General features: G+C 36.7%; 3 protein-coding genes across 3 annotated transcripts; 2 read left to right on the top strand and 1 right to left on the bottom strand.

Moving 5' to 3' along the window:
• Positions 1–3511: 3511 nt before the first annotated feature.
• Positions 3512–4354, top strand: LOC140770256 (protein RALF-like 33). The gene has a single exon (XM_073111350.1). The coding sequence runs from the start codon at positions 3708–3710 to the stop codon at positions 4041–4043; it is 336 nt and encodes a 111-aa protein (XP_072967451.1). The 5' UTR covers positions 3512–3707; the 3' UTR covers positions 4044–4354.
• Positions 4355–7121: 2767 nt separating this feature from the next.
• LOC140769610 (translocase of chloroplast 101, chloroplastic-like) lies at positions 7122–11876 on the bottom strand. The gene has a single exon (XM_073110374.1). It carries the CDS (start codon positions 11608–11610, stop codon positions 7474–7476), a length of 4137 nt encoding a protein of 1378 aa, XP_072966475.1. The 5' UTR covers positions 11611–11876; the 3' UTR covers positions 7122–7473.
• A 3860-nt stretch (positions 11877–15736) lies between these two features.
• Positions 15737–22513, top strand: LOC140770716 (uncharacterized). Its single transcript, XM_073111976.1, has 5 exons — positions 15737–16705; positions 17868–18262; positions 18453–18662; positions 19045–19223; positions 21933–22513. Exons 1-4 carry the CDS (start codon positions 15850–15852, stop codon positions 19174–19176), a joined length of 1593 nt encoding a protein of 530 aa, XP_072968077.1. The 5' UTR covers positions 15737–15849; the 3' UTR covers positions 19177–19223; positions 21933–22513.
• The last annotated feature ends 4773 nt before the right edge of the window (positions 22514–27286 follow it).

The following is a 27286-nucleotide window of genomic DNA, read 5'->3' as shown; positions in this document are numbered from 1 at the left end:
CATTTCACTTCACTATACAAGAGTATATGATAAGCTTATGCATTTTATTCCCTTGACTAGTCGCCAGGCTTATCAAAATTGACCCATAATATTCGAGTTTGACTGCTTTAGATCTGCACAAAAAAAAATAATGCATCCAATCAAGTGAGAGTTACAAATTTATTTACACTACTAATTTTGTTTTGGTCCATATAAATATCATGTAAGATAATATATATACACATCTACTTAAGATCACTATCTGAGTTAGCAATTTTTAATAATAAAGTTTTTTATCCAAATGGTTGATCAATTCCTATTGTGTTTCTTTAATTTACTAAGAATACCAAAGATTGATCATCGAGTTTGCGATTTTTATTGAATAAAATTGCTATACCTACAAAACGGTTCTACCGGTATCCACCTGAGCTAGAAGTCATCTACACAGGTAAATAAATTCGTAACTATTATCTAGATACAATATTTGGTACGAGACCTACATCAATCGACAACTCGATAAGGTCCCTTTTTTCGAGAAATATTTAGATTTTCCAAGATGCCCTTGCCAAATTTCTTAGGATGTGCTCTTATCAAGAACACCTCTTATTTCCTCTCCTATAGTTTTGTGAACATATACCCACACACCACCAATAACTCCCAACAATAAAGGTGAGGGAGCAAAAAGATTCTTAATTTGCAACTATGATTGGAGGGCATAAAGTGTAAGCAGCTCATCACAAAAATACTTCTATGCCATGCCATTGAGAAGTCTATAAAGTCCAGCTTGGTGATGGAGAAATGGATGCTAATTGACAAGGAATCAAAGAGCACTAGCACAAGCATCCAACTGAAGCTTAGGCCCACAACAGTGATGGGTGTTATCCTTCCACTGCTCTTATCCTGCACTGCAGACATATACATGATGGCCATCCAACCATGCATGCATGCATGCATGGCAAGCATCAACACATGGTAGGTCTAATGGATGCATCCACTTTCCTCTCCATCAATACATCATGATCTTATCCTATAAATAGCCCCTCCCTTCTCCATTGCTTCTGATCTCAATTGCAACCACTTGTTATCTTTGAAGTAGTGAATCAGGTGAACTTTCTTGGAGTAAATTATGAGACCACCACATAATCTACCAGGAGAAGGCTCATGGGCTCATGAGATGAAACAAGCTATTGGAGATAAGCTGAGGAAGGCATACAGTGCAGCTAAGGTTTCGCCGGCGGGGAGCGGGAGCGCGAGCGCTCCTCCCCGGAAAGAACAAGCGATGTCGAACTCCGGTGAGGCTTGTCGGCTTTCGAGCTTTGAAGATCCTATAAGAAGAGTTATGTTCTTGGGGCCATGGAGTCACACATAGATAGATCTGGAAATATTAAGCAGACAACCAGTTTGGTTGTAAAGAGTAAACTTGGTTGTATCACTCGCATAGAGTAGGATGGTAGCATCCACAAGTATGAGAAGATAGAGAGATGGATCCAGATCTTGTGTGCATAACTTTGGACCATGAGAACAGCTTGATCAAACCAAATCTTTCTTCTTCTTCTTCTTCTTCTTCTTCTTCTTGTATGTATCAGAATTAGAAGATAGAAATATAGATGGTTAAAACCAAGTCCAGATATCTTTTTACAGCTTCTTTATCTTTCAATACCTTCAAAGTTTTCAGGTAATAATTTCTTTGAATTCTTTTTTTTTTCTATCACCAAGATGTTTGCCACATCCAGTAGCAAAGTTACATCAAACTTAAACTAGATAATTGTAAAGAAGAAGCATCATAAAAACATAAACTAGATAATTGTTATAACTAGGAAAGGAATCTACTGAGGGCCTGAGGCTAATGGTACAAAGAAAAGGTGAGGAGATTCCTCTTTTGCAAAAGAGAGACAAGAGGAAAAGTATATCTTTTGGAATTGATTCTATATATCTTAGTTGGTTTGAGTTGGAAGGAAGAAAAAAGGGAGAAGTTCTTAGGGACTCCTAAATGCCAACCATTTGTTTGTTTATTTGTTTGTTCTCTTCCAAAGCATATATATATATGTGATCAGATTAATCAGTGAGCTAATGATGCAATTGGTTAATTAACTCTAGATTCGCATGACAAAAACTAAGGCTGCAAGGGAAAGATCTAATCTAATCCTGTTCATATGTTGCAACTATTTATAGTTTAACACCATAATTCGACCCTCTAATCATGTGCATCAAATGAGGAGTCATTGAGTTTGTCCAAGCTAGCCTAACTGTGATGAGTTATATCAGACTAAGATTGGATGAACTCAGCGTTTAACTAATCTTATGAAAACATAAGCATTAATCTCAACTTGGTACAGTTGAATCAATCTTAATGGGGAGTAAATAACCATGCCAATACTCTGTCATCTTGAATTAATCTAATCTGCAATCCTAAGCACCTCTTCTATGATCCACTCTCCTCTGCACAGTCGATCTCTGAACCTGAGAGACAGGCCTAAATGTTGTTCCAAAGGCCATTCAGAGAGGCCTTTGGCCGTAGCTCATCTCAAGAGGAAGTGATCTGCAGTGTTTCTTGACCAAACTCATTAGTATCTTATTTAGTGTTTTATCTAAAATAATTATATCCGTCAGCGTTTTTATATGAAATTCTTTAAATAAACCGTCGGTAAGTTTATCAATTTACATATATAAACTACGAATAATATTAGTATTTTATTCTACGAACTTATCGATATAAACACTGAATTTATTAGTATTTTACTTTTAGAACTTAAAAAATAGGGCTAGTTTTGTATAATCTGTAGATATTCTTCAACCAAACTGCTATTAGTTCTTGCAAGAACTTATTAGATAGCAGATTTGACGACTGCTCAACTCTTGGTTAAAAAAGAGACCTTGATGGGATAAATCAAGAATGACTGTGCAACCATAGTCATGAAAATTCACTGAATGTTTTTTGACAAACTAGTGCTGCACTATGGGTTTTAACCAAACTAACAAACTTATTCTAAAACTACTACTACTTTTGGCAGCTTACCAGCTTAGTGCCCAAGTAAAAAATAGTTGTCTGTTGTCTGTCACAACAATTTTTATGCTACCTTTCCTTTTCTTACACTTGAACTTTTTATTCTTATAAATATAACTGATTGTCTCCAAGAGCAATTTATTTATATATATATATATATATATAAATCGTGATTTAAGACAACGATTTATATTGTATATAAGCCGTTATCAATTTACTTTAGATAACAAATTATTATATGATATATAAAGATGATAGAAAGTGTAGTAGTTTTGCAGTAAGTTTGAATAGGATAGAAGCTTTTAATAAGATGATACAAAGCATATGGTGAAGATGTTTGTGAGGATTAAATGCAAGGTGTTTCAACAAGCTGCTCGTTAGAATGGTAAAAGGTATAACATATGAAAAGAGGGCGTATACGATGATCCCTATCTCCAAGTCCAAGCCAAAAAAAATGCCCACTTGTTGAGATTATTGCTCACCACCAACCCCTTTATAATTCCCTTCCATCCCTCCTCTCCGTATTAAATCCCCCACATTACATAGCACCTCTCTCTCTCTCTCTTTCTCTCTACTTGGTTTGGTGGGCGGCCACAAGGTAGTATGTATAGAGAGAGGGAGAGCCACAAATAAGCGCACAAGAAAGCTATTTATTTTTTCTCCCCTTTCTCTCCGCTGCGGAATAAAACCAAACACCTTGTCCGCAAAGATCCGAACCCACCACATGGCCAAACTCCCATTCTTCCTCCTCTTCCTACCTTTTCTCGCCGCAGTCGCTGCCGCCTCCGTGGCCGGCGACCACCTCCACCTTAGCTGGGTCCCACAGTCGTCTTGCGGTGGTACGGCAGCCGAGTGCCTCGCCGGCGAGGAGGAGTTCGGTCTCAGCTCGGAGGTGAGCCGCCGCATCCTCGCCACCTCCGGTTACATCAGCTACGGCGCTCTCCGCCGCGGTAGTGTTCCTTGTTCTCGACGCGGCGCCTCGTACTACAACTGCCGCCCTGGTGCCCAGGCTAATCCTTACTCCCGTGGTTGCTCCGCCATTACCCGATGCCGTGGCTGATGAATTCGTCTTGCTGGTATGTTTCCTTTCGTCTTGATTTGTTCGCTAGACGAAGAAAAAAAATCGGTCCTTTTCTCGTTTAGAGGTAGAAAGATTAATTGGGTATGTCACTTGTTGTCGTCGTTGTTGTCCCGGTCGTCGTGGTGATGTTCACTTACATTATAATAAAGAATTAATGCTGCCATTGTTGTTGCTATTGTTGATGATGATGTTGTTGTTGTATTGGGATTGTAAATTGAGGACTAATCAAGCTTGTTATGTAAAAAAAAACAACAAAAGGGGTCTAATTTTTATGTCCTTTTCTGTTGGAATTGTGACTTCGTATGTGTGAATTTGTTTCAAAAAGTTCCTTCTTTTCCTGGCATTATGAACCTTCTCTAGGAATGCTGTTTGATCGGTCGGATTGGATCCTTCTATTTTGGTTTGGATTCTTTGGGAAAAATTGACATTTATGGGTGTCGGCAGGGAGAATTATTGGAATTTAAGGTGTCTAATGAGCACAATTAGTTGTTCTTCATCATTAAAACGTAAGAAGAGGAAGACTTGAGTAGTTGGAAAAGGGAGGAGAGGGGGAGAGTAACATAGGAAAGAGGAAAGAAAGAAAAAGGGAAGCAAGGAAGGAATTGGGTGTCTTTGTGCAAAACCATTGGAGGCTTGGGGGGGCATCTCAATCCCACTTTGTGTACATTAGAGTCGAAGTAAGTAACCTTTATCTAATGGCTTTGGTCTTGTGGGGTTGAAATTTAATTTGAAAGTTAATCATTGCAACATGAGATGGGTTATAGGTGCTAAAGTTCTCTTTTTTATTTTCTTTTTCTTAACTAATACTAAAGCATCTTGTGCCATCTTATAGCACCAATGCTTTTCTACTGGATACTGGAGTAAGGCATTGGTGGTGACATGGGAGGTAAAATTGAGAGAGTGTATGCTTATGTTTGTGTTTCAAATTGGTAAATGTTAAAAGTTTGAAGTGGGTACTTTCCTACATAAAGATTGACTAGGTATCTCTCTCTTCCTCTTACCTAGGCCATTGGTGGCCACACAAATGTTGTCAGATGGTCCTGTATCTTGATGGTATCTAGTAGAAAAATCTCTTCTGCAGTTAGGAAGAATTTAATGAATGGTTGGGAAGACTGTGAGGGCTATAGATTTTACACCATACCTAAAGTTAGGACTGATGAAATATGTGGCATTTGATCACTTCTAATCATGTTAGCATTCCTTCCCATTTAAATTACTCAGATGAGTAGCTCTTCTAAGTTGCAATTTCTGCTCATAAAATTTAGTAGCAATTCTAAAGGAAGTGTTGTGATATGAAGATAGTTTTATATGCAAGGATTCACCTTTGCCAATGAAATATAAATTGTTGGGTTTTTTTTTTTTTAAATTTTCAAAATTGGAACAGGAAGAAGATTTCACTTTTCTTGACTGAGAATATTCTTTCAATATTTTATATCAGATGTAGTTTTGTATATATGCTTGAGATAAAAGTGGATTTTAAATGAATTATATTCCTTCAAACTTTATTTTTTTCTTTTCTTTTTTCAGGTTAGAATAAGTGTTTATTTTTTAAAAGATTATAAACTTATTTGTGTTTCAAATTTTGGTGAGTAATCTCTTCACGCGGTAACCAACTGTGGCCAGCTGGTTGTTGATAAGGATATTATTGTCTTTTTGGTATCCAACTTGTAACGTTTTGGATGCTTGTGATCAAACTTAAAAACGTATAAAAGATTACTCTTTGATTCTAAAGAATGCCAACATGGTATGGAGGCAAATATAAGTACTTAGGGTGAACTATATTTTACCCCGTGGTTAGATCTAAATCTAAATTCACTTCACTCCTCTATAGTTTTATCGGTGTTATTTTACTCTTTTATGATAGGTTCAAACTAAATATATTACATTTTTAAATTTAAAGATATTTATTATATAAAAAATTATATATGATTAAGTAAAATTTTCAATATATTTAAAATAATATAAATTAAATTTTAAATGATAAATATATTGAATATATTTATATTTTTATTATATCTTATCATCTGAAATTTGATTGGTATTATTTTAGATGCATTAAATAGTTTATTCAATTATCAATAACTTTGTCTCTAATAAATATCGTCAAATTTAATCTACAAATAAATCAAATATGATGAAAAAAATAGCAGTTTTAGTTTGAATATAACTATAAAATAAGTAAAATGATGCCGAAATATAATTTCCCCTAGTATTTTTTTTAATTAATTAATCTTAACAAAGACGTTATTTTTTCATATTTTTTTTTCTTTTTTTTTCTCACTATTTTGGGTATAATGAGAAATTTGAGTGTCTTATCGTATACATAAACAGCTATAATATGCAAAGTTAACGTATGAGTACAAATAATATATGGATTCTTCCCCTACGTTCTCAAAATAATAATAATAAATAAATAAATAAATAAATAAAAAGACTGTTCCTATGAACCTTAGATAAATTGTGTAGATCCCTATCCTCTCAAGACCTCACAATTACTGGAGTTTTTCTCATCAAAGGGGATTGATAAATTGCTCCTAATCATATGAGCAAAATCTGAAGCATTGACAACAACCATCTCCAAAGGCCAAAGCCAAAACCAACTTCAAAAGAGCATCATCGCAATTAAATTTAGAAGTCAAGACAATGATTGCAGTGTAATTAAATCAAAGACAACAATAAAATTACTTCTGGGAAAAAGAAAATTAAAGTCAAATTACTTCCATCACTCAAACTGCATCAAACCAAAACCTTTCGAACTGGTGACATAAAAATGATAAAGATTGAGACGCAGATTCAAGTCGTTTCTATGTAACGTCTCGCATAGCTCAAGTCGCTCCTAAAAGGCAGTAGATAATGAAGAACACTCCTATTAATAATCCATTTGAAGAGGATAAAACAACTAGCAATAAAAACTTTCCCCAGTCAATTTAATTCTAATAAAAGAGGCAACAAGATGAGAGTTTCCAAATGATCCACATTTTGTTCCATTAAGCACTTTAACAATCACAAAGCAACTATGAGAGATGGATGCTGTTTGAAAGAGAAGAGAGTAAAATATTAGTCAAAAGGTATCACACCTCGAACTGATTCAAGTTAAATGATCAATTACAGGCCACTGTAATCAGTATCCAGATGTGCTACTAGCATACAAGGCGTTAGCCGCCATGGAAGTGAGAAAAGATAGCATCCACATAATATATGAATCAATTTTTAACAACAGTAATGCTGCCCTGATGCCGACTCATATGCAGTTATGCATAGCTCTCTTCAGATCAAATGATGACCAAAAATAACTGCAACAACTGCAGGAACCTTAATCTGTAATCAGAACAGCATGTGAACAAAGACATGACTGATGACAGATTGTCGACCTTAAGAGCCTCGAGTAGCTTTTACTCTCATGATCTAATTAACAAGAAAAAGACCCACCAGATCGAATGCTATTGAATATCGACATAACAATTGGAAGGATACCCACTAGTGCAATCTGAAGTTGTTCAGAAGTGCTTGTCCTAACAGTGATTTGTCCACTCTGTTTATTATTCAATCCAATATGAACTGCCATCTTTGCACTCCTCCCAACAGAGAGCTGAGACTGCAAATTTGCCCCAAAAGCCAAGTCACTACGCCACCTCATTAAAGATAATCCCAGTGTCGAAAGGACTTCACCAATTGGATAATTCTTCTCATGAAGGCGCGCCTCCAAGTTGGCTCCAAATGCAGTATCACGCTGTGCTCGGACAGCACCAGTACTTGCAACCAGTGCCACCCTCTTCCCAACGGAAAGCTGGTCTTCAATCTTCATTCCAGTAGCCACAGTGTCCCCTAAGAAGGTCACAGAAATACCACCAGTGGTTTTATTCTTCTTGAAGTTCTTGAATTTGGTCTCACCTCGAAATACGTAAGCTAGCTGCTGCCCAATGGGTTGTACATCAAAACCAGCAAGTGTGGAGCCATTTTCCCCATGCTTGGCTGAGATTGATGAATCCAAGTGGATGCTGAATTCCTTCTTGTCCTTAGTGACTTGAACTGATACCACAGCAGGAAACCTGCCAGCGACAGCAAGGCTTTCTTCAAGGCTAACGCCGTCGTATCCACAATCATGATCCCATCCATATCTATCCATAACAGGCCGAGCCAGAAGTTGTGAGGTTGGCTCCAGAAACCGATATCGATATGTGGGACAATCACAGTCAAATGAAGGAGGCAATACCATATCTGGCAATGGAACTGGAACAGCTGAAGGAGCATTCTCTTGATCAAAATCTTCAGGCAGCTCACTGGATGTAAAACCATCCTGGTTACCTTTCCCTCTCTTCTTGATTTCCTTTAATCTTCGAAGCTCCTCCTTCCATTGTTTCTTCTGAAGAAGCTTGACACGGTAATCATACTCATCAAAGTAGGCTCTCCTTTGCTCCTTAGAAAGCTTGGCAATATGAGTTTTCTTCAGTGGTTTAAACGGTGGAAGCTGATCATACTCATCTTCTTCATCCTCTTGATCAGCATCTAAGTCATCCAGATCAATATCAGAGTCTCCATTTGCACCATCTTGTTCAGTGGAAAGCTTCGGGTGTGCTTTAGACTGCAAGAGAGAAGATAACAAGGAAGGAAGCGGTGGAGAACGGAAACGAAATCCATAGGGCTTTCCAGGAGAAGGATCTTGAAGTTTTATAAGGGAATCAGCTTCAGATAGCATCTTTGAAGAGTAGCACAACAACAGCATCTGAGGTCGCCAATTTACGCCATTGGGCAGCACCCTTTCCCCCTCCGCGTTCATCCTACATGAGGAATGATTCTCAACAAGACCCACAGGATTCATCAGACGCATATCCCCAGCTGCTTGTCGAAGCGCCTGCTGAACAAGATGAGACCTTTTAGCTACAAACATATCATAACTTAGTTGAGAACCACTGGGCCCATAAGGAGGAGGAGCAGCAGCATGTGTGAGAGCAATGATGGTCTTGAACCATATCGATGAGCCCAAAGTACTAGTAATGGATCTTAATAGAGGCAAATCATTAAAATCTCGAGTATGGGTATCCATGCGGTCCACATACAAAACAATATCTGGAGGACATCTCTTGGTATACTTCTTTACAGATAACAGTATCTTCCTATTCAATGCTTGGTCCATTCCAGAGGATTTAAGGCCTGGAGTATCGATAATGCGAATCTTAACACCATCTACAGTCCCAACAATCTCTCTCACAGAAGCAGTTGCTGGTCCGAAAGCATTGGTTTGAGATTTTTCTTCACCAAAGATAGAATTTATTGTTGCACTCTTGCCTACTCCAGTCGCTCCAAGAACTAATATGTTACAGCTAAAGTCCAAATCCTCTTTTCCCCTTCCCTCAAGCTCCACAGCCTTCTTTCTGGCCTCCGCAAGGCTGAAGGCATGATTGGTTTGCCTCCCACGTCGAATACCTTCAGCAAGGCTTAGCCGGTGAAGTACTTGCATGGCAACTGTGTCTTCAGGAGAACGGCCCAACCTGTGAATAAGCCGCAGGAACTTGACCCTTATCTGCTCAACCTTCTCATGTAACTTCTTCTCCTCATCGTTCACTTCAATTTCAGGTTCAGATGGGGCAAAATAATTTGGCCGGGCTGGGATGGGAGGAGTTGGCCTTAACTGTGGAGCTGAGCCCAAACCAGCACTGTCAACGGAAAAGATCCTTGAACTATCTTCAGAAGTCACAATGACACTCCCATCAGGTGAAGAACCAGTTACTGCCTTCAGAAGTGCAGCCAAGGCAGCAGAATCGAACACTTCCTTAGCGTCACCCTCCTCATAGTCATCCACCTCTTCATCTGAATCAGAAACAATCTGACCATCTACATTTTGTGAGCACTCTCTTGAGCTATCCATACCTGAATGAATGCTTGTGCTGGGAGAGCCTTCCTCCGACTCCTCCATGTGCTGCTCCACTGGTATAGAGCTTTCTCCATTCAGCTCAATGTCTCCATCAACAGCAGCTACAAAAGCACCATCACCAACATTTTCTACTTTGTCGTCCGAAAGAGAACCGGTCTCCTGGCATTCAGCAGTTTTCTCATAATCACATCTATCATTAGACAAATCTGACCTCCCCACAAGCTCCACTTCTGCTTCACTTAGGTTAGGCGAGGACACAACCTCAAGGACTGAAACCATATCACCACCATCTGCGATGATGTCAGGCTTGGACTCACCAAATCTTTCAGCAGAATAAATTCTTGTTATATCACCACTAGTTTCCCGATTCCGACTATTCACAGAATCAAGTTCAAGTCCATAACTTTCCTTGAAATTCTCAGACTTCCCAGAGCCATTAATAGCTCCTAGACTAGTCTCAGTACCAAGCTTCTCCGCAGCACCCACATCCTTAACAGAATACATAGAAAGAGTAGAAGATCTTCCATCAATACCAGAAACAGAGGCACTTACAGATTCAAGATTCGAGTTTGAGTCTACTCTATCATCAGCATAAGGGGCAGCACCTTCTTCCAATTCACCAACCAAGTTCTCATCTTGATCATCAGAGTTTCTTTCTTTCATGTCTCCTTCTGCGGATCCAACATTGAAACTCAAAGAATCAGCAGCCTCAGAAGGGAGATCGGTGATCAAATTCTCCAAATCAAAACCCAAAGCCTCATCTTCCAACTTCTCTTCCAGATTCTTGCCATCGGCCATATCATCTTTTGAGCTCTCCATCCCAATTCCACTATCCACAGCCACCAAAACCCGTGTTCCTAATGATGGGTCATCTCCCTCACCACCCAAAGAATTATCGGCTCCAGCAGCAACAGCAATAGCCTCACCGTTGATCAAATCCTCCTCTTCCACTCCCAAATTCTCATCCTTTGAGCTCTCCACCCCAATTCCACCATCCACATCTGCCAAAACCTGAGTGCGTAATGATGGGTCATCTCCCTCACCACCCAAAGAATCATCGACTCCATCAGCAACAGCAATAGCCTCATCCTTGATCAAATCCTCCTCTTCCACACCCAAATTATCGTCTTTTGAGCTCTCCGCCCCAATTCCACCATCCACAGCCGCCGAAACCTGAGTTCTTAATGATGGGTCATCTTCCTCACCACCCAAAGAATAATTGGCTCCAGCAGCAACAGCAATAGCCTCATCCTTTATCAAATCCTCCTCTTCCACACGCAAATTCTCGTCTTTCGAGCTCTGACCAAAATCACCTTTGGAGCTATCCACCGCACCTTCACGCTCCACAGACCCTGAAAGCCGATTTCCCAATGATGGGTCGTTTCCCTCACCTTCAAAACCCTCGCCTTTATCCGCCAAGATCGAAACTTGATCCCGCAAAGCAACTCTGGCCACCCCAGAGAAGCCATCTCCATCATCCAAATCCTCCTCCTCTTCCTCCTCGTCGAGTCCGGTGATCTGGGCTTTCGGCCTCGCGCCCATTTCCCCGTCCGACGCGGACGCGGACTCGTAGCTCTCGCCCTCGCTCCTGTCGGAAAAGAGAAGCGAGTCGTCCTCGTCCTGGGAGGACAGCGGGGCGCGTATGACGAATGAGGCCGAGGAGGCCATGGGCATCGATAAATGCACCGCCTTTATACTCCGGGGCAAAGCCACATGGCAAACAGTGGCGAGAGGTGGACCAAGATGGGATCTTTTTGGTTGCCTCTCCTTGCTGTTATCTTCTTCTATTAGATTCCCACTACTACCAGTGAGAACGAAGACCTCCAAGGACCTACCATGAATGACGAGAGACAAAGATAAGGGATGTGAGAAAGAGAGCGAAGATAAGGTAAGATAATAAAAGATGGAGCGTGATTAGGGTTTCTGCTATAAGTTGAGCAAGAGTCAAAGCGACCCAAAGACACCACCTTGAAATTGTATAAATAAATTAATATATATAATGGAAGGCAACAACCTTTGTGTGTGTAGTTGGAACTCGGAACTTTTTATAGAAACTAAATACTATTATATGACGGCAGTTGTGTATATAAAATCTATGCTTCGTGTGTTCAAGTATAAGATCACTTCAGAGATGACCAATGAGATGGATTTTCAGCATGGCAGAGTAAACGAGCGAGGGAAATTTACCTTTCACACCCTTTATTTTTTAATAAGTAATTTATAAGTTACACCACCTATGGGTGAAAACGGGTAGGAGTGCCCGACCCGCTATCTGATCCGACTCGGATCGGATTCGGATAAAAAATTGCTATTCGATTTCGGATACAGATAAAATTTTTGAAAAAAATTCGGATACGGATTCGGATATGGGTCGGATATATTTTTCGGATTCGAATACGGATATCGGATATCCGTTTACCCACATATTTTTTAAAATGATTTACAGTTTTTAGTTTGCTTATTTAAATAGTAAATATTAATATTATTACCAATAATACGTTATATATTATTTATAGAGATTAATTTCTCTAATTTTTATATATTTGACATACAAAAAAATTATTTGTTGTAAAACTCTTAATAATTTTGTGTTAATTATATTTAAATAAAATATTATAATTATTTTAAATTCAATCAATATCCATTTAAAATCCGATCCTTTATCCGAAAATTATCCGTATCCGTTTAGTTAGGATATGATTTTAAATTTTGCTATCCGTCCAATATCAGTATCCGAATTAAAAATACGGATCCGGATATAGATTGAGCACTATCCGATCTATATCGGATCCATTTTCACCCCTAGTTACACCCTATGTCTTTAGCATTTCCTAGGCTAAGTTTGGCTTTTATTCTCATGCACACCGTATTACATGAATATTTATTATTAGATTCCAATTTACTGTAAATTTTGGCTTTTTTACTAATAGTATTAAGATCATTTAATAAATAAGCCCAATTTTTGATAGACAAATATAATATAAATTAATCACCATATTAAGTTAATTATCTAACCAAATTAAACTTTCATAACATCTTGGTAGACAAACAAAAGCACAAATTTCTAACAAAGTATGATCAAATCAAAACTCCAAAAATACTTAGATCTCATCTCAATACTGTATCCCATAAGATTCAATATATTTCAAAACTACTGCTATCTAATCTAAAAAATTATATTAGGAGTGACATAAGAGCAATTTAGTAAATATAAATGTTTAAATATTTGATTTATTTTTATAATTTTATCATGGAATAAAGTTCTACTGGATTCTGGGTTACATGTGGAGTAGCTGTTGCTATGATCTATGTATACATTAAAAAAAAATTAAGTAGCCTTATTTAAGTCAACCTGTCCACAGTTAAGTAATAATATACTTGATAATTGTGTGGCTTTCCTTGTGAACTTTGCAGAGCTCAGTAGCTTATTTAATCTGCCACACTATTTGGAATCTTTTAAATGGTCCTTTTTTTTTAATTATCTTTTCCCCTTCTTTCATGAGTTTAAATAAGAGGATAGGAATCAAGTTGCACTAAAAACAACTCTATTTAACTAGTTATTTCTTATTGTGGATCATGCAATGAGGTCACTGAGCTAATTATTAACTCAACAAAACACTGGCCTGAATAACTGTACTACTTATTTCTCAAAACATGTCGCAAATAAGTCTAAATTATACACATATAGAATCAGGAGAACCGGCCCCAAAATTAACCAATTAATAATATAAAATATTGGTTAGATCATAAAAAATTTATATAGTAGTGTTTATCGATTTTAATTTAACTTCTTATAGTTTAAGGTTAAATATTTTACTCCCATGTATTCTTCGTTGGTTTGTAATTATTAGCCTTACTAAAAATATGAGAAAAAAACTTAATTACCTAAAAAGTTAGTATAATTTGAGGATGATACGAATAGTTTGATTATTTAGCAACTTACGGAAAATGTTAGCGTCAATAAACGTTGACCCACACTGACTCTAACATTTGCACCACTGAATTTGGATAAAAAATCTAATTATTTTAGGTTGATGTAGACCGTACATAGAGATAAATTAAAATCAAATCAAACCACAAGAAAATAAATTTTAATTCTTATTTATTTATTAGGGTTCTTGTTCTCACTCTCTCTTGTACCCTTATCTTTCTATAAACGAGAGATAGTGAAGGGGCCACCTATGTTCAATCAATCCCCATCAATGAAGCAAATTTAAGATCTTCTCTAAGAGTGCTTCAATGTCCAACTCTATAACCAAAGTCCAATTCGGGTTCATTTTGAGCTTAATTTTGCCCAATCCAAAGTCTACTGGATTATCTCAAATCAAGCCTCGTCCAAACCCAACACGCTCGGAACCCATAGCATTCGACCCATCTTTTTTTTTTTTTTTTTGATAAAGATCTAAAGATCTATTCATTCAGACGATGAAAGGTTACAATAGAAGTCACAAGGTGGGTTCAACCACACCTTGCTAATCCGATTTGCTAGGGCAAACCTAGCTAAACTATGGGCCACAAAGTTTTTTTTTTTTCTACTTGTATAGCATATTTAAATTGATGGGAACTCCTTCGTTCATCCGAGACATTCATTAATTAGCGGAGCCAATTCCTAGAGGATCAACTGATCTCCTTGTTTGTTGAGCAGGTTAACAGCACTTGGCTATCACTGAACACCCAGACGTTGCATGCAGACGCCTTAAGGTGGGCTTCTTCAATTAGTAGACGCATAGTTAACATCTCATCATGCAAATCGTTGTAGCAGTTACTAAGGAGAGAAGTTTTGCCCAAGTATATATCTACCGAAAACTCTAAAATAATCAGGCCTGCATTCAGCCCATCTATTAGAGCTCATATATAATGGCCCGTCCAATGAAACTTAGCTCGTCCATAAGTAATTTGCCCACCTATATTAGATTTAAATTTCTTAAATTCTCATTTCAATTCATTAAACTCCTCGGAACATTCCTTAATTAAAACACTCAATATGAAAAGCATGCAATAGTTTTAAAAAAACTAAATCCAAAAGTACCTAATATGTAAAGCATGCAACAATAAAAAAAGTTCAAATTTTGACTAAAAAAATGATTATATGAGAGGCATATTATGAAATTTTGGCTCCCTATATTTTAACCTAACTGTCCATTTGCAATCTATCATTCCTAATAATATGGCATAGGTTGAACATACTAGTCACTTATGATAAGTAATGTTATAACTCTTCAGTGTGACAATTTTTTGTTAGATATAATATATAATTGAGTTAGGTTATAAACGAATTTACTCGTCTAACATGATTAATTAGTAAACTTATCATATCCTTATTTATTACTCAACACATTAAAATTTATATGATCTAATAATTTGAGTATAATTGAATTATTTGTTCACTACTTAATTTAATCCATTTATAATCTTACTAACTCATCTAAACCTAAATAACTCGATCAACCTGTTTAAATTTAATTTATTAAACCTGTCTATTAAACAGGTTATAAGGGTGACGAATAATTGCTTCAAATCAAATATCGTCGATATTTGTTTTAAATCGTCGCGCTATTGAATTGGTCTTTCAAACTAACCGTACGATTGAACCATTAATCGAATTAAATTAAAATACTAAGATATCAAATAATTTTTCTTTAAAATTAGAGTCCAACCCATACTTTCTTGAATTGCGATGGAGATTGTTCTTAATACTTAACCCAAAGCTTCTCGCGTACACGTTGACTTTGAAATCATCCGACTCGGATCGGACACGAACCGAATGCCACCCTAGAACACCCTCTGGGTTTATCCATGGATTACAAACCCCTCTCTCGCTCTCTCCATCCATGGCTAATAAAAGAGCGGAAGCGGAAGAGTCCCTCACCCCACTTCACGATCTATCTCCTTCAATGCCATGGTGAAGCCATCATGGTCTCCTTATCTTCCAATCTCCGTCCCCTCTTCTCCCTCTCTCCCCTCTCTTCTCCCCCCTTCCGACGAACAACACAAAGAGGAAGAGGAAGTGTCCTCCATGCCTCGGCCTTTCCCTTCCTCAAACCCCGAACCAAGCGCCGCAACCACCTGCGCACCAAGCTCCCCAATACCCAGATAGCCAATCCCCCGAACCCATCTTCTCTCCCCCAAGAGACCCATCTCCCCTCTCCCCCAACCCACCTCGAGGAGTCCTCCGTTACCCGAGTCCTGGTCCTCGAGGAGGTGGAAGCAGTCGGAGAAGCGTTGAAAGAGGGAGATGGAGTCGACCCATTTCCCGTTGCCTCCGAGAGATTGTTCCCCGGTCCGGTGCTCGACCTCGCGTTGCGCTTTGCCGCACTTCTCGCGGTGCAAACCGTAGTCGCCGTTTGGTTCCTCGGCCGGAGGAGCGAGATTTTAGAGGAGGGAACGGTGGAGAAAAGAGTCGAGAAGAAGGAGGCGGAGGTGGAGGTGGAGGAGAAAGAGGTGCTGGAGTTGGAGAAGATGGTGGGGACGATCAGAGCAATGGCGAAGGAGGTCAGGGAGAAGGAAAGGGATGATCTTGCTGCTAATAAGTATGGAGCTAAGCAAGCAGTAGGTCAGGGGATAGGGAGGCCGAGGAAGAATGTTAGACAAGTAGTTTTGGATGGGAGTGCTTCTTCTTCTAATAGTAATTCTAAAAGTGTGGATAGACAGAAGAGTGGAAATGATTCAATTTCCAAGAAAAAAATTAGAGTATTTAGCTCCAATGCAAAGACTAGAAATGTTGCAAAGGGGTTTGGTAAGTCAAAGCCTAATGGTGATGCTGCAAATGGTATGAAAATTGTGCTTCCTTTTTATCAATATTCTGGCTCTGCTCTGTTGATTCAATTGATTGCAGGTTTCTTTGACTTTGTAGTGTTTGACCAATAGTGCATTATTTTGCATAGGTAGTCTATTTTATGGTATTTAATTGAGAGCTTTCTTTGGTATTAACTCATTGTTTTTAAAATTTCTCTATGGTTTAGTCTCATGATTCTATTTCATGGTTTTAAGCTGATTTATGGTTATTGTATGTTTTGTAGTTTCAATAAGAAGACAAGTGTTTGTCCAACTTCTAGTCACTGAAGTTAGTTTAGGAATACCACTTACAAAGTCACTTGATGTCACAACAAATCCATTATATAGTAAAGAATATTGTTCTTATATGGATATATGGTTATACTAGTATCTACATTCTACTACTAACGAGAGAGAAAATCTCGACTCTGCAAATGTGAAAGCTGGGGGACTGTAAGAATTTCTAGAACCACCAAAAGGTTGGAGTAGTAGTATACCTTCTCTGTACAGCATGTTGTCTTAAGTGATTTAATACTCTTCCATACTAACAACCTATAGTATCTAAAATGAGAGATCATAAATCTTTGAAAGTCTGAAACTGGAAGAAGAAAGAGTACGAGGGATGAAGCACAGAAATCCAGTTCAAATCGCCTAACTGATGTCTAGAAATGGCAAGAATTAGTTGTGAGGAGATTTATACTCTCTTTTCAAAACTCTCTTATGCATCAGGGTTATACTGGAGTTGATATTTCATTCAGTTCACTCGCTGATGAGTTATGTTTTCTCTTTTGTACACTATGATGTGTAACTGTATATAAAATATCTATATCTTTTCTCTTAATCTCAACTTTTTGCATAATATATGTGTAATAACTAACAAGCATCCCTGCTTTTGGCTGTATATTTCTATGTTTGAAGAAATGCCACCGTTGGATGCTTGATTTCCTTATATTGCAATATGATTTGTGCTGCTAGTTATATATTTTCTTTTCCTACTGTCTACCAAGTTTATTATATTTTGTTACAGTATTTTTCCTCCCAATTGTGCCTGTGCTTGATCAGTTGATTTACTATCTAGATAAACTGCATGATACTAGGAAAGTTGTCATTAATGATACAGTTGATTATCATATAAGATATTTATTTATTCATTTTAGGTGGTTATCAACAGATCAGTTATCAAAGTCCTGTTGAACGAAATAAGAAAAGAGAACCAAGACCTCCTCACGCTGAGATGACCAGAGAGATTGCCGATTTGGAGTATTTTACAGCTTCACCAAGTCAACAAGAAATTGGAGAAAATAAAAGTGATCACAGTGCTTCTGTCAGTACTGAAGGGAAAGTTCATAGCCATGTGGATGCTATTGATGGAAGGTCGCCGCCTTGTGAAAATCATTCCAACCATTTCATAAGAGAAGGTAATATTGACTACACGCCAAGAGAAGGTTCACCAGAAGCAAAACAAATTAGACAAAATACAAATGGAAATCGAGTAGACAACAATATCATGACTGGATATAAGCCATGGTGGTTGAAACTTCCATATGTGCTGGTAAGTAATTTTCATTTCATAAGATGTGCATTCTATCTCTTTAGGTTAGCTTATTATACAAAGTTTGTCTCTTCATTGATAATGTCTACTTAATAAATGCTTCCTCACTGAATTCTTGTATCTGATACTTTGTTTGTTTGTATGTTCCTTAATTTTCTGGATATTCATCTTCGGATGTGATAAATGACAGGGTATTTTTATACATCGAGGTATGGATCGTACTGGCCGGAGAGGACTATATTCCTTAAACATGAATTCATCTCCAGAAGATGAGGATTCATCATCCTATACTATTACCTTCCAAGATCGTGGTGATGCAACAAACTTCTGTTATTTACTTGAGTCATATTTTGAGGAATTGGGGGATGTCAGTGCTGATATTGTCCCTTTGACAATTCAAGTAAGATTAATTTTTTATTGTTGTGCGTCACATTTTCATCTCCGAGCAAATATCTTTCTATCTTATGATCTTATCGAAGCAGCCATCAGTGGAGCAAAGCATTAGAGATCTTGGCCATATGAAATTTAAATTAAAAAAAGGAACATTTAGTAGTATAACCCTTTTTTAATTGCAACCTTTCTGCATCACGTAGTGAGTCATCAAGTATTTGATGCTAGGCTATTGTCACCCTTTCTGTTTACTTTCTTTGTCAGGTTCTTTAGTTTCTTGTAGAATCGGTTATGGCAAACGAGAAGTTTCTAGTGGGTTGCCATGCAAAAGTTTCTTTTCCATTTGGATTTTTTATTTGTTGCTATAGATGTGGATGATGTGCATTTTGCAGGAACTCAAGAAGGCTGTGGAGTCAAGTGAATTTAAGGTAATCGTTGTACCAAAAGGAAAGCTACACCTATATGCCGGACAGCCTCTGGCAGAAGCTGAGACTGCATTGCTTTCTTTGTTACATTCAATTTAAAACAAAAGATATGCTGAAAATGACCAGAGGGAAGAAACACCTAGAAGGTTGTTCTATATTTCTGTCAACATAGAGAGTAGTTTTGCACCCTTTATTTCATCTATTGTGATTTATTGCATCCCTTATAGTGTTAAATTTTCCAATTCCTTTTAGGTGCATAAGTTTTTGAAATTATAATCTCATTAACTTGCACAAGGATTTTCTTTTTTATGAGTTTCTCTTTATTCTTCGAGGGTGTTCTTACAGAAGTCCAGTGCCTCTGTTAGATATTGGATACTTGTGCTAATTAAGAAGGTTCACAAATGTCGAAATCATTGTTCTAGTTAAGTGCCCTTATATTTCAGATACATAACAAACAAAAACCTGAATTATGTTTTCATTGAGGCAGAACTAAAGCAATTTGGCTGAAATGGAGGTGTATATAGTGTGCCCTTTTATGATTTTATGTCTCTTAGGCTGAACAGAAAATTTTAAAGGACTGCTATAAGACTAATAATACTTTATGGACTGAAATATCAGATCTAGAGAACAATAACTAAAACAACTGTCTCATGAAGATGAGGCTGCTAAGGCATATCAGTGGGGTTAGTAGGAATTATGTAATAATAGAATGATTATATTAAACATTAGCTGCAGTAGAAATACTATGTCTATCAACTAAGATAATTTAGATATATCCAAAAGAGACCATGTCATGCAATAGTTGGAGGAGCGATATCAGTTAAGTTGAACACTAAGACAGCATGATAACAATTTATCTGATATAGATCCTTATATAAAGGAAGGGGAATGGTAAAGAAGCATCCGTATAGCTAATAACAAGTTGTTGGGACTAATTGCTTGGTCATTACCATCATATGCAGTTATGCACATCATTTCGCAAATTATTTCTCACTGTACCATTATTGACTTTGAGGACATTCGTAGTCTGGTTTGAAACAAGAAACAGTTCATCTTTGACATGTTTTTTATTCACTTCTTGATGCCAACTTGTAAAAGGCTTTCCATGTCTATTATGTCCAGTTCACTATGGAATGATGTAATTTTTTTTGTTCTTACATATGCATATATGCTAAAAGTTTTTTTAGTTTTTTTGTAGAGCTTTCTGATCTCCAAGAAAGAATCGGGTATCATTAAATTAAATCAAATATAATATTAGAGGTTGATGTCATAATAATACAAATCTGAAAATGTGCATCTCCTCTTTTTCCAGAGATTATGGTGTACAATGATGCTTTACACTTTCTTTTTTCTTCCTCTAGATGCCCTACATTAATTATCCTGTTGAGAGAGATGAAAATGTTCATCCAAACAAGCTGACGATTGGCATTTTAATTCATCTCGTAGTCATCATCTAAATGTTCACTCTTGGTTCCTAGTAATGTCAAGTTTCATCTATGTTGATGCATCCTGAGGAAGAAGCATGGACCAAAAGATGAAATAGCAATGACTGGGAGATACTAAATAATAGCTTACTAAAAGTTTATGTCCTATTGCCTGCCAACTGGAAAGTTAGTTTCTTCTCATTCAACACTGAAACACATAGGATGCCTACCGTAAACTTGGTTCCTAAGGAATGTGATCCAATGAATGGAAGATACTAACTAATAGCTTACTGAAATTTTTATGTCCTAGTGCCAGAAAGTTAGCTTCACCTTATTTTGTGGAACATTGTTTCTGATGAACTAAGTTTAGGGTAAGTGTCCTATGTTTTTCAAGTTCCTAGAATGACTCTTTGGACATGATGATCTTTGATAAGTTCACAAAGTTGAGCTGAGTATTATTGAAGGGCCTAAACTACTTCAGAATGATTACTGTACTGATTGCAGGACCTTTTCTTCCATGTGTAATTAGCTTAAAGCTTCTGTGCTCACCAACAGTTGTCAGAAAAATTAATTGCAAGTAATAATTGACCTCTTTATTTCTCTAACCATGCCTTACTTTAAATTTCTGTACTTGATAAGCTAATTGAAGGAAAGTGAATCAAATATCTGATCAAGGCAATTCTTGATGAAGTCCTAAGATGTATGAGTGAGTATACTACCAAAAAATGTGAGATTTTATTGAATTGACCTACATCTCCTAGAGAAAAAGTTATCTTCATAACCTGTCTTGACTTTCTCTCGAGGTTTCCTTGATGGTACCTATTTATTTATTATCACTGTAGCTGAAATTGATCTACCTATACTTTGATTTCAATCAAGATCTATGCTGTCTAAGTGAATAATACACCTTGAAAATTATCTTATCTACCAGATAAATACTAGAGAGTATTTACTTTTTCTAAATTGGGGCAATAGAAAGAAAGAAAGTATGCAATATCTTTCATAATTATCTTTAAGAATGAATACTGGAAGAACTAACTCACATGCATCCCTGTCCATAGGTTCTACATGAACCAGACACAGGAACAGCTAGTAAATTGTATTCTTACGTTGTACACTTAAATGATTTTTAGTATTTCAGTAAACTTAAGGATCTTGAAAGATGTGTGTGCCTGCTCTCACAAGGTATCCTTATAATAGATTTTTTGGAGAAATCAATGGTGGGAGAGTTTGCTTGTTGATGAGTTTGACTTATTTGTAGTATGATAATCATATATGTTCGATTACTTGTTTCAAGGAGCTGATTTTCATATTTCCCACCTTTCATGCACTGGAATGATACATAATAACGTTTAAAGTTGCGTTATTATACATTTGTTAGAAGAAAGGTTGGTATTAGTTGATTGCTAATATACAACTGCTGATTGACAGGTACAGATCACGGACTTTGTGAGTTGAAGCAACAGATGGCTGCATTATTTGTTGTCCTTGCTGAAGAAGTACTAATTCTTATTTCCTAAATGTTCATTGCCATTAAATCTTGAATTCAGTGGAGCGAAAGGCAGAAGAGTTTGAGGTGTCCATCTGTTCCACCGTCTGAGCCATGAGAAGATTTGCTCTACTTGACAGATGTCTGACCAGAGTCCACAATACTGAAGAGGAAAGCGAGTCTTTTAGAATAAAATGAACTGTTTAATTTCTAAAAGTTTTGCTATTAAATGGAAGATTGCCGTCGGAGATTGCATTAACAGCGGAAACTGCCTCAACGAGCTCAAATTAGCAGGTCCATGAAGTTGGCTAAAGCTTCTCATAGATACATATAAGACATGCAAATTTATAAGCAATTCGAAAACCGATATTGCAGCTGGTATCAGGTTCTTTACTAATTGATTTTGATCAGTAGAAGGAATCGTGAAATTTTTCTCTGTACACAAATTTATGAACATTTTTAATTATACCATGTTTCTTACTAAATTTTATACTTGCACGAATTGTTGTTTGCCCTAAACCTCACATTTAGCGTGCCAAAATGTCTGATGTGAAACTTTTTTCTTTTTTTGGTTGTGAACAAAATGAGCAATTACAAAGTGGATCAACTGAAATGATAGGCATATTCCAGTAACTCCTGGCAAAATTTTTCATCAGAAAGGAAGTATCAGAAAAGTCAACTAACTATGCAAGGCAAAAATCATCAAAGGTATTTGGATAAAATGTTAAGTTTGTTTGGATGCACCATTGTAGTAGTTCTATGTAATCTGATCAGAAAACTTGGGCAATTGCAATCACCACATAAAGTAAAATGAAGGATTAGTTTCAAAATTTTCCCAACCTCGGCAAAATAGCAACAATGAGATTTGTTAATATAAGCAAGAACAAGTGCTTGAAGCAAATTGGGAACTAATCACATTTGTAGGAGAATCAACAATATGATATTTGTCATTAGCTAATAGAATTCAATCACTAGACTATAGAGCCTAGTGTCGATATATCTTCTTAGTGTGCAAGTGTAGAATCTTTACTTCCCCTCCTATGAGCAAGTAGGCAATAATAAAAATAATAGCTTGGATTGTCTAGCTTTTGCTCCTTAGTAATGAGATTTTTCTTATTTAATCTGAGTTTCTTCAAGCTAATAAGCGTGATACCTGCAACCAAAACATACAGCCGCGGTCAATAAATTCAAATAAAAGTGCCTTCAAATTTACTAATTTGACAACTCTTCATAATTATCACGCAAATTGATTCCCAGAAAGAACCCTAAATTAATCTTGACTAATGAAAGTGTATCAGCGAAAGAATATTCATTAGATTTTTTCGAAAATATCCTTAATCTCTCTCTCTCTCTCTCTCAAAATAACATAAGATGGGAGTATTTTTTTTAGAAAATCAAGTTTGGTTTTGACAGAATATTTCAATTTAAATTAACATGAGAGAATACTTGTTTGAGTCAATAAATCGTTTAAATTTGAAATGGTCACAGCATTTGGCGTCATACTTGGGATGACCAAAAGTCTTAAGCCAATCATACAAACTTTGTATTGATATGGAAAGAACTTAATTTATTATCCTACACATGTCATGGGGGGTCCCATGCTTGCCTAAATTATCCACAACCATTCAACCAAGCATCTATTCCTTATCCTCAAAAACAAAATGTGAAGCCTCTTCCAACTTGTACTTCACAAATTCCTTTTCGGCTGGAGTCCATGTCATTTGCCATCCTCTCTTTCACACATTGAGATCAACAAGGTCTTCTAGGGTCCACTACAATTCCAACTACCTACTCTACTAGCTAATAATTTTGATTGCCATTCCTTCACTCATTAGTTTGCAAGTGCTCCACTGCTCAATCTAGCAATCCCAAGTTGTAGAGTTTTTTTTTTTTTAATTTTTAATTTTTAATTTTTTTTTGAGAGAGAAAGTGTATAGACCGGTTAAACTTAGCCATCTGTTATAGTTTGAGGAATGGAGAAAGGGGATAGGGCTTCAGCTTTTAAAATAAGTCTTACATTTAGCTAAGACTAACCAACAAAAAAATGTAGTATCAAATACAATACTAATTACAAACACTCAAGCATAGAAAAAAAAAGATGACAACAGCCGTGGAAACCAAAGTTATAGGAAAAATTATGTATTTGAATATTAATATTTTATAAATTTTAAGCTAAATTTAAGCACGACCACACATTATTAATGATGGATTGATGGTGGTATTAAAAGTGCTCAAAAAATACTTTAATGTTATACATTCACTTATTCAAATTCATAAAGTGAAATAAATAAAAATTAGCTTTTAAGTGGCTATATATAACAAAAAATAAAGAGAAGTAAGTTTAGTATGTTATTTAAAAAGTATTTGTATAATATACAAATGTCAAACTATTCATGAGCTTTGGGTCTTAAAATGAGTACCTATTTTATAGATAAATAAATCTATGTAAATCAACTCATGCACATGCACGCATCAAACTTGGCTCGGTTCATGTGGAAGTCAAATCCAAAATTTATTTTTTACTTGATGTGTCTCTTCAAATGAAATAGTTAATCTTATTTAACCAGTTGTAATATGTGTATCTTTTTTATGCATCATTTCGTGACAAGATGCCTTTCATTCTAATTGAATTGGTTTATTCCATTCATAAGTTTTTCTCAAGTCTTCTACTTCTACATTTGAGAGAGAGTAACACACCATTTTAGAGGTGAGAGATGATAGCATTGTCTAAGGTGAAGGTTGTGAAATCTAAAATTGAGATAAATAGTTGAATTGCCGGAGCAAGATGTTGACTATTGCGACATAATTTGAGAGCCCTCATCGAGTGGGGATCAAGCACGAAGAGGCCAATGTCGATATCAAAGTGGACGACGAGCGACAAAAAGGAGGTTGAAGAGGGTGGCCTCAAAGGTTGGAAATGGAGGAAGTATGTACCTATAGAGAATATTAGAGATAAGAGGAAATGGGTGATAGAAAGCAGCAAAAAAAGAGATAAATGTATGATGATGGGAGAGAAGAAGAGAAGAGGAAAGAAAAAAAAAATTGGGGTAAGAGAAAAGAAAAGATAAAAAGGAGAGAAAGGGAAAGGCGAAAGGGGGAAGATGAGAAAAATCATTAGTATAGTTGATAATCTCAAGTAGAGTTATAACCCACTCGAGAGCGTGACGTGGAGATTAGTTGCGTAATAACATACCATTGAAAATGAAGAGATCTAAAAATAAAACAAAAGCAGAAAAAGGCATATGGCTTACCAAACCTTCCACCAGATCAAGTCTTACGCTTAAGAGGAAACAACAATATCACTACGTAAGGAACATGAATAATAATACACCCAATATGGAGAATGCATGAGTATGTATATAACTGATCATCATAATAGTAAAATGAATTATGCGTGTATTCAGTTAGCAAAGACTGTCCTGACTCCGACTAACCCTATCCACCCTATTCTTGTAGTGTGCAGCCTATCGACCACCAATCATACTCAACGAAAATAAATATTCCCAAGAGAAGGTAGATTTTAGTAATAGAATCGTCTAGTGAAGTCAATAGCATAATCTACGTAATCATATCCTTTGCTTTTCAACTTAAATGCCCTGAAGGGTTTAATTCTCATTAATCGACAATAATTTGTCCATTTTTCGGCGAAACAGTTGCATTATTTGAGATCTACACACTAAGACTTTAGACGTGGACACTACTATATAATAATATACATCCCTTGCTCCTAACCCTAGTTGGGATGATGTCTGGTACTATCAAGACGTAGAGATCACTACTTTTATAGCAATGCACGTCTAGTGGCATGATATTATACTACACGGGTAAACAAAATAAAATAGCGTGTGCTATTATGTCTAAGCATATTAATGTATAAAGATCAAATTAACAATAATTATGCTATGCAGCATGTTAAAACAAGTTTGCATCATTATGACATTCAAGCTATCATGTCATAGATAACTATTTAGATTCTAACACATCACATCAAACGATAGCAAAGATCGACGGTCTACTTTCCTAGATTATTACAATTTCTTAATGAAAGTGATTCTACTTTAATCGTGGCCTTATTTGAGGCGAGTGTTGGTCTTAGGGGGCTTTATAGCAAAATTACTAGTTCAACGCAGTCTTAACGAAAAAAAATAGTGAAAGAGAGAATAAATAAAAATGAGGAAAAGATAAGGGGAGAGAAATTCTCACAAAAATAGCAACCAACAAATAAACGTAGGGTTGGCAGGCTGGGCCATACCCAGCTCGCCTCGGGCGCACACTTGGGCTAGTACTAATCAGCCTAACTTGGTGTGCTCAGGCTGGAATTGACCAGCCCAACCCCGAGCATGCTTAGGCTAGCACCAACTTACCTGACCGGGCAGTCCCATTAGCTAGGGTATTACACTAGTAGGAAGGGGCTCCCTACCCCCGTTTGACACTACACCATAAGAGGAAGCCTATCGATGTCGAGACGCCACACGCTCGAAGCCATATAATATGAAACAAATTAGTGAGGGAGAGGAACTCATTGACGTCAACATGCATAACGTAAATTGGATGGTAAGGGAGGTGCGAAAAGGAGTGAAATGGGAGGAGTGAATTAAGAGAGAGCGGGAGGGGGTGAGAGAAAAAAAATAGAAAGAGGGAAAAGGGAGGGGAAGGGGGAAGGGGGAAGGGGGTAAGCTAAGCTTGCCCCTTCTTTATCTTGACTTGAAAAAAATCCCTTTGTCATGCCAGTGTGGGGAGGGGAGAGTGGCATGTACCCTATTCACTTTAACAAGCCATGTTATAAGAATCGAGTTAATAATCTTTTTTTTATTTCTTCTTGTTAAAAAAAATAGTGTAAGTTAAGTATGTCATAATTAACCGATAGCTGCCACCTAATAAATAGTAGTATATGAATTTTCAAATTTTTGCCAAAATATAACAACTTTTTATATTGGAAATGGTCTTTAATTCATTCAGAGTTAAATATTTGTTAATAAATTTAATATCTTACTTTGTTGTTAAAGCAAATAAAGGTAAGCTTTATTATGATAATATTAAGGAGATGAAAATCTCCAAATTTTGATAATATTAAGCTCCACGTACATAAATTATATTCAATAACGAGATCTTCTAGAGCAAAAGGTAAGTTTTATTATGACCATTTTTAAAATAATTGGACCCATTAGATTTAGAAACCTCCTAGTCAAGCAATTTTCAAAGTAGTCTATTCATTTTATGTTATGATTTGAACATGAGTGTTGAGTTGGCTAGTTTGAGTGTCATATAGTCTAGATAAATAATTTTATTTATTATT

This window comes from Typha angustifolia, chromosome 11 (genome assembly GCF_048772165.1).
Source record: "Typha angustifolia cultivar Huaian chromosome 11, ASM4877216v1, whole genome shotgun sequence".
In the NCBI taxonomy this organism is placed as follows: Eukaryota; Viridiplantae; Streptophyta; class Magnoliopsida; order Poales; family Typhaceae; genus Typha; species Typha angustifolia.
The sequence above is the reverse complement of the archived record's forward strand: the minus strand, read 5'-3'. Positions and strand labels throughout refer to the sequence as shown.

Coding starts and splice junctions, on each gene's coding strand:
- LOC140769610 (XM_073110374.1), bottom strand. CDS start 11,610: ATGCCCATGGCCTCCTCGGCCTCATTCGTCATACGCGCCCCGCTGTCC.
- LOC140770716 (XM_073111976.1), top strand. CDS start 15,850: ATGGTCTCCTTATCTTCCAATCTCCGTCCCCTCTTCTCCCTCTCTCCC. Junction 16,706..17,867: donor TAATGGTGATGCTGCAAATG/GTATGAAAATTG, acceptor TATTCATTTTAG/GTGGTTATCAACAGATCAGT. Junction 18,263..18,452: donor TGAAACTTCCATATGTGCTG/GTAAGTAATTTT, acceptor GATAAATGACAG/GGTATTTTTATACATCGAGG.
- LOC140770256 (XM_073111350.1), top strand. CDS start 3,708: ATGGCCAAACTCCCATTCTTCCTCCTCTTCCTACCTTTTCTCGCCGCA.